At 48.6% G+C, this 7,907-nt stretch overlaps 1 protein-coding gene across 3 annotated transcripts in view; it reads right to left on the reverse strand.

Annotated features, from left to right (window-relative positions):
• The window catches only part of LRP8 (LDL receptor related protein 8), a 151,635-nt gene extending 143,971 nt beyond the window's left edge, over positions 1-7,664 (reverse strand). For all 3 annotated transcript variants that reach the window (XM_042819409.1, XM_042819408.1, XM_042819411.1), the window contains exons 1-2: positions 7,569-7,664; positions 6,777-6,896 (exon numbers count right to left, since the gene is read on the reverse strand). In XM_042819409.1, the coding sequence (XP_042675343.1) occupies positions 6,777-6,896; positions 7,569-7,638 (190 nt within the window). In that variant the 5' untranslated portion in view covers positions 7,639-7,664. The remainder of the gene's footprint in view (positions 1-6,776; positions 6,897-7,568) is intronic.
• Positions 7,665-7,907: the final 243 nt, after the last annotated feature.

The raw sequence follows: 7,907 nt of genomic DNA on the forward strand, positions 1-7,907 counted from the left end.
TGATAAGCAGCATGGTTGGCTGTACAAGGCACCAGAGCGGAATAGGGGACCTCATGGCCATCCTTGGCTCTGCTGCTGACTCCATGCACCCAAGGCCAGCTGCCACCCACACAAAAGCTGTACCACCACCACTCACCTCTCCAAAAGGAGACACTGGGCTGCCAGCTCTGGTCAATCCCAGGGAAGAAGCCACAGTTTTTGCCACAAACAGAGCTGTGCACTGTCAGAGCGTTCTTAGGGCAAGATACACAGTGCAGCTCACGCTGAGAGACAAGCAGAGATGGAGTTCACATCCTCACACCTTTCAGTTCCACCCAGTTTCAAATCTGGCTCTTGACAACATTTCAATCTGGATGGATTTTATTTTTTTTTCCTACCAGTTCACAGCATTATTACAATCACTAAAATCTAATCAGTTTGTTATCTCCTAAATTTCAGACAGAATTCTTCACAGAGCAGAAAATCTGCATTAATTATATCACAGGGCCTTTTCCTCTCTTTACTTCCCTTGCAGCTATCTAAGTAGTAATAATTTTAACAGGAAACAGAGTTAGAAAAATTACACTCGACATTTTTAACATTTCCTGCACAAGCACTGTAAAACAGCAGAGGTTTCCCTGTGGCTACAACCAGCTGTCTGCACTCAGCACAATGCACTGGGACAGGCAGAATGCTTCCCTACCAAGGCCATGCCACGCAGAAGGAAACGAGCAGCAACACACATCTCCATCCCCATCACTCAAACTCAGCTCACTCATTTATTTTCCCGAGCAAAGCAAAGAAAGAGAAACTGACATCTTTCAGCGTCTTATAAGGCGTTTAATAGCACAGAAAAGCTGAGCGAGCAATAACATGCTTTGGCAACATGTTGGGAATTGCCAGAGAAAAGATGCAGGTAAAGGGAAACTTGTGGAAAGGAAGAAGGCAATGAGAGAGGCTGGCTATGAAGGAACAGTGCAAGGACCAGGAGAATTCTGTGCCAAATCAAGTCTGCCACCAAAACACCTCCAGCACCACACGGCAGTCTGAGGCACACCAACAGCGTGGTACGTTTGGCAGTCAATTAAAAAAGCTGCTGCTGCTAAAAAAGCAGGCAGCAACAAAAACCGAGTCTGCGATATTAGTAACAGATAGGAGGATCAATAATTGTCAGATGTTGTCAAGCCTTACATTTTCAAGCCTCAAGTGTTTAACGTCCCTTTAGGCAGACCACAGAGTCAAGAAAACTCATTATTTCCAGCCCTGACAAATTTCTCAGATCAGGTGCATCAGATTAATGTGTTCACCAACACATTCCTCTCAGCTACTCAGGCTTCATAATGTAATTTGTTTGTTTTAATTCATCTCTGAACATTTTCTGGTGAATACTAAATTACCCTAAGTATCTCCCACCCCAACATCAATCAGTAAGAAACCACATCTCTGCCCCATGCTAACCCTGGCTCTGTAACACAGCAGACAAAAGAGAGCTGGTCTACGCTGACTTCTGATTTCCCTTTCTCTACATTAGGATGCTCTTGGTGAGGCTTGCCTACTGTGGCAAACTTTTAATCTTCCCATTCTCTCTGACCTCAGGCAAGCTTTTCAGATCTCAGCTTTTTTCTGGAACTGTATCTAGAGTCTATTTCTTCACATAGCACAGCAGCAGCCCACAAAACCCAAGGTTCCCTCTGCAGTCGGAATGCCCCCAGCAGCTAGTAACCCAGTTCCCTCTTCTGTACTTCCTGCAATTCTGCCCCAGTCCCACCTCAACTTCTTTCCCAGATGAGGAGCAGCAGTGAAAGAAAGACACTGCTTCCAGGAGATCAGCTGCACCTGTGGTGAATAGAGGTCCTCAAGTTTGTATGCCTGGAGGTGAGGAAAAGCAGAAAAGCAGGTTTCACACGTGTACTTGGTGCTTGATTTCTACATAAAGAATGCAGCAGGCAAAAGACAACCAGGAAACAAAAAAAACAAAAAAACAAAACAGCCAAAAAAAACTCAAGCAAGTTAGGTTTGTCAGAACAGGCAGTGAGAATGTAACAAAAAAAAAAAAAAAAAAAAAAGGAAGAAAAATGAGTAACAACATTTACTACGTTACACAAGAAATCCATAAACTAGTTCAGACACCAGCTTGCATGCCCACACAGCACAGATAATGACACTGAGGCCACAGGCAGACATGCCTCTGTACCACTCTGCCCAGTGCTCCCAGTTCGAGCACAGTGATGCAATCCAGATGCCTCCAAAATCAAAAGCATATCATCATGCATATGCCAAGGACACCTAAAATCCTCCCCTTGGTGATGTACACAGAGACACCTGCATCACTGGAGCAAAACACAGCAATTAGTCAGAACAGAGAATACTGTCTCAACACTGAACTTGAAGTAAAACTGGAACAGACAACAGAGGACAAAAAAAAAAGTCACAGAGAACATACTTGACAATTGTGACTGCCTTGCTGTCTCACCGTGTCATATCCTAAAACCTGCAAGCATGGTGCACCATCACATTTAGGCCACATCTAACTCTTCACAGGATCCGGATTTCAGTTCTCAAATAAGCTTTTGAACAGAAAAGCGAGGAGAATATCAGGCTGCCTCCTGGGCTATCATACAGGCAGCAGGAGCCAAACTCCATATTCTCTGCACACAAAGCCAGCAGCAGAGCAGCAGTCCAGCCAGCAGCAAGCAGGCTCAGCTGTAAGCCACAGACTGTGGCCCCGAGGCAGGGCAGGAGCTGAGGGAACAGAAGTTTGCTGATGCTCCATGTGCTCATCCTGCATTCCAGACATGTATGAACAGCATTCAGAACAGTAACTCCCTTCATACTGTGTCTCATACCTTAGGCAGCCTCAGTCCTGTCCCATAAAAACATACCTGTGAACAGTGGCAAGCATAAAGTGCCTCAATGCAAAGAAGAAAAATGGAGCTTCAAAAGACACCGGTAGTTCTGCATTGGGATGTGTCCCCCTGCAGGCAGACACCACAAAGCTAAAGTGGCCTTGCAGTTTGTTTCATTTTAGGAAACAGTTAGACAGTGCTTTTTGCAACTATGCCACATTTCAGAACTTACCAGCAACGAAATACTTAAGCAGACAAAAAGCTTTATTGATTTCAATTAATTGCAGAAATATACATCTCCTCCTTTCTTGCTACTGTGTCACAGACAAATGAGCGCTGCCTTTTTTCTTCCTCGCAGCTTTCTTTGCTACCAGGAATTGTTTCCCTTTACTTCTTGCAAGGCAGTAACTATGCTCACACTTACACATTACCTGTATCCATTCGGCTCTTCCTTCTACCTTTCCCCAGCATGCGAGGCTCTTCTACTTTCTTGCTTCCCTTTAAGCCCCAGTACTTTGTTTTCATACTGCAAAAGTCATCACTTTGTTATGGTGCTCCTCAGACTGTTATCCATACTTAAAGGGCTTATTTCAGTGCTATCCTTCTCAAATGATGCAATATGAAATACGCACACCTGAGATTTGCTCAAATGATGAACACTGAAAGAGTCAAAGACTCTCAACTGCAAAGATAATTTAAATAAAGATCATTTAAATCAAACTGAAGTGAAACACACAGTTTAGCCTGTGTGTGATGTGTATCTTACAGAACCGACCAACGCAGAATACTGCAAATCCCAGTCCTGGGGAAGGCACTGCCTGCTCTCACAGGTGACCCATGGGGCCAGAGAGCTTCTGACTTCTTCCTTCATCAGTAATAACATCAGCTAGCATTCAAGAATTGTGCTAAACAGGCTTTTTCCCCTTTAAAAAAAAGAAGAAAAGAATGGAATTCCTTCAATTTCATTCATTTCCCACAAATAAAACCTCTAATGTCAACCACTACATACCAAGGAAGAACTTGGTTCTGTAACATGTAGAATAAGGCTACTGAGCAACCCAGAATAAACTTAACACAGTTCACAAGCCAGTGCTCAGTAGTTCGCTCTAAGTGCTACAGAGTCAATATTTTGGCATGTTTCATTTCCTGAGCTGGCCACGTTCACATCAAAACAAGAGTACATAACTGAGACTACCAGTCACAACACAACTGGGTTACTGAATGGAAAGCAAATTCCCAGGAGATGATACAGAATGATTACCAACCCTACTTTTAGTCTAGAATTCCTTTCAAAAAGCCAATATTATACCAGCAGAGCTCTAGGAGACAAAAAACACTACCCAATCCCAACAACAGCAGTCTGCGCAAGGATGGATGGTAGAAGGAAGAACACTGTACTGTTCTGTCAGGTTGTCAACTCCCTGTTTTTCTCTAAGAAATTAAAAATAAGATATTTTTAATCACAAAATCTTCCAGTGTGTATAGATCATTTACCCCAAAGACAAACACGTTTCACAAACTGGTTGTTAACACTCACAAAGACCATTCCATCTCTTCAACAAGCAAGGATATATATAAACAGCAACGAGCACAAAAATGTTGTCATATTGATAACAGATGTTATCAACTCTGGGAGAAGCCTCAATAGGTAATTACAGGGGTTGCCATGCCCCACACTCACTACCAACAGTACTCACTTCCAGCAGCCTACCTGCATTTTCATACCACTCTCCTTCACCACTACAGCGTGCTGCAGGACTATTTCTTCCACAGTGTATGTTCTTAAAATAGTTACTAAATAAATATGTTCATTACACTGATGACAACAGAGGTGGCATGTAGCAACAGAACACATGGAATATATTCTTTCATCCAGTGACTGTAACTCTAAACGTTACATATGTGGAAAAGTGGCACTATTTTACTTTTTTTTAAAGCAGTGTTCAGGAACAGTGTAAGCAAGAAAAATGCATGTGAAAAAGCTGTCTTTCAGATGGGTTAAAGAAGCAACTGTGAAATGTGTGTATGTACATATATGTATATACATACATATATAAATATACACATACATAACTATACTAGCCATCCATGAGTAATTTCTGTAGTATACTCCTCAATAACTTACAGAATCATAGAATGGCTTGGGTTGGAAGGGACCTCAAGGATCATGTAGTTCCAACCCTCTTCCACAGGCTGAGTTGCCAATTGCTAAATCAAAACTTACAAAAATGTCGAGTTCATATTAAAAGTGAAGAACTTTTCTGATGTCTTCACATCCAAAAATTCTCTGTTCTAACATCAGAAAGTCACCATTCTACCACAACCTACCCCAATCTATTTTTACCACCCCAACAGTATAGACTTTCTGAAACAGATCAGATGCAGCTGTTGGTCTAATCATCTGAACACAGCCCAATTCCTGCCGAGCACATGTTCAGGACTGTGTTCTACAAACTCTCTTCCATCACAATGCTTAAAGAGAAAACCAAAAGGAAAAATGGAATAAAACCAGCCCACATACTGCTTGCCACTGAATCACCTGCACTAGACAAGAAGCTCAGGCCACAAACCTAACTGCTCAGTGTGGAACATAGGGTGCACAGTTTGAAGATGCTGCTTCAGCCATCAGCCTAACATCTGCACAGCAGCTCCCAAAGCACAGCCTGCAGACCACCTGCAGCTCCCCAGGCCTTTGCACAGCAGCCCACAGAGGGGCCCTTAGCCAGGAAACTTCCAGAAGCCCAACAGCAGCGTGCTGTGCAACCGCCCGCACTGCCACAGGTCAGTGCCTCTGCAAACTCACAGGCTTCTGTGAAAACGCTCCCAGTTAAAACTGTCCGTGAGTCCCAGCTTTGTTCTCAGTCAGCCACGGCCTCAATGAGCTTTTTGTAACTTCAGAATTTCCAAATCTAAGCTGTGGTAGCAAAGTTACCACATAAAGCACGGTTCTATCTGAAAGCTGCTGAACTCTTTGTATCACAAACTTATGCACGCGTAGTCTGTCAAGCCCTGAGTACAAAAGCACCAGAAATACATGTTATGCTTTATCTTACAGCATCAAAAAGTTCTGTGGGAACAAGAGGTTCAGAATCCCAGTTCTCCACCAACTGATGCACTCAGAACACAGTGAGGCAGATGAGTCAGCGACGCTGCTAACAGTTACACGCATGGGAACATGCAACCACTGACTCCTTTTTTTTTGTTTGTTTGTTTTTGGTATATTCTTACAGTCTACACGCTTCCAAGAGTTGAGTGAATTAAAACCTGATGCTTTTTTAATGTCTATTACTCTACAACAATAACTCAAGAGTATTTGGTACCTGGTGAGATGGTAACAGCACAGCCCCACAAACTCCCCCAAGGTTTCTGGATGCCACTCACACACAGGACCACACCAAAGCAAAAGGCAAGACTGCCACCTGCCCAGGACGGGAAGCAGAGATCTCCATGTGCTCTGTTCTCGCACGTTAACAGGGACTCAATCAGTACGACGTGGGTAAGGCTGCCGAGCAGCACTACTTGCCCATCAGAGACGCACGCACAGATCTAAGCACAGAACTCACACCAGCCCCACACCTTGCGGGAAGCTTTGAAGCACGGCTTCCACGTGCACACCTGGCCCTGCGCGCGGCCCCTCCCGCTCCGGACGCCCACCGGCTGCCTCAAGGCACTGCCTACGCTGCTCGGAGCGCTCCGCTGCCGTTGGCCGAAGCGGGCGGCCCAGGGTACCCGAGGCGGGCGGCAGAACGGAACGGGGCCACGCCGGGGAGCCGCGCCACGTCACGGATCTGCTGCTCGCGGCAGCCAATGGGCACCGGAGCCGGGCACGGCGCGACTTCATTCATTCATTCATAAAAAAAGAGGCGAAGCACATATAGGAAACGCGCCCTTCCGGGCTCGGTACGGGGCTCTACGGGCCCCACCGCGACCCCCAGCCCCACCGGTACTCACGGCAGTCCGCCTCGTCGCTGTTATCCGAGCAGTCGTTGTCCTCGTCGCACGCCCAGACGGCGGGGATGCACCGCTCGTTCCGGCACTGGAACTGGTCCTTATCGCACTCCTTCACGGCTCCTACGAGACACGGGGCCGCGCCTGGGTCAGCGGGGCGCGCTTCGCCACCGGGGGAGTCCCGGGGTCAGGGTCGGTCCTGCAACCGGCACCGAGAACCACCAGCGGAGGGCAGGAGCTGGGGCTGGGCCCGGCTGGGGGGATGCGCCCCGCGGGAGCACGGCGGTGCACGGAGCTGCTTTGTGTGCGCGTGGAAGGGCCGCTGCCGTGCTCCGTGCACCGGATTGGAAGGGGGGATAAAGGAACCCAGGGATGAAAAACGGTTAAACGCCAAACGAAAAAGACAAAGAAAAATGGAAAAGCGCACCAAGGCCAGGACCGCTCCGTGCGTCCGCCAGTGGGGCAGATCGCGAGAAGAGATGAGCGGTGCGGGCGGCGCTCCCAGAACGGGGGAACGACCCGGTCGGAGTTGAGAACGGGGGGACGAAGCAAATCTGCTTTGCAGACGCCGCACCGCTTCGCCGAGGCACAAATCTCCTCAGCGGGGGATTAAAGGTGGCAGCTCCCGTCAGCAGCGCTCGGGTCGCGCCGACCGACCGAAGAGCGCACGCGGTCCCCGCTCCCTCCTCCACCGCTCGCAACCGCCGCACGGAGCAGCAATGCGAGGCGATGCTCAGGGCCGGCGGGACCCTCGCCTTCTCCCCACATCACACAGCCGAGCGGCGCCGGACCCACCTTTGCCGAGGTACAGCTTCAGCAGCAGCAGCTGGAGGAGCAGCAGCCGGGCGAGCGCAGGCCGGCACATGCTGCTCGCTCCCTCCGTGGCAGCGCACCGTGTGCGGGATGCGCCCCGCTAGCCACCGCGCGCCGCCCGCACGCGGCCCCGCCCACAGCCGCGCGCCGCCGTGACGCGCCCCCGCTGGGCGGGCCCGTACGCGTGCGCGCCGCCACCACGCGCAAACGGCCTCGGGCGCGCGGTTCCGGCACGGGGTGGCGGCGGCGGGTGGCTCCACATCTCCTGTCCGCGGTCCTCCGGTACCCAGCTCCACTCTGCTCTTTTAAATGGCCCGGAGG

This window comes from Centrocercus urophasianus, unplaced genomic scaffold, assembly GCF_019232065.1.
Source record: "Centrocercus urophasianus isolate 14NV4802_14NV808 unplaced genomic scaffold, USGS_Curo_1.0 seq_18, whole genome shotgun sequence".
NCBI lineage: Eukaryota > Metazoa > Chordata > Aves > Galliformes > Phasianidae > Centrocercus > Centrocercus urophasianus.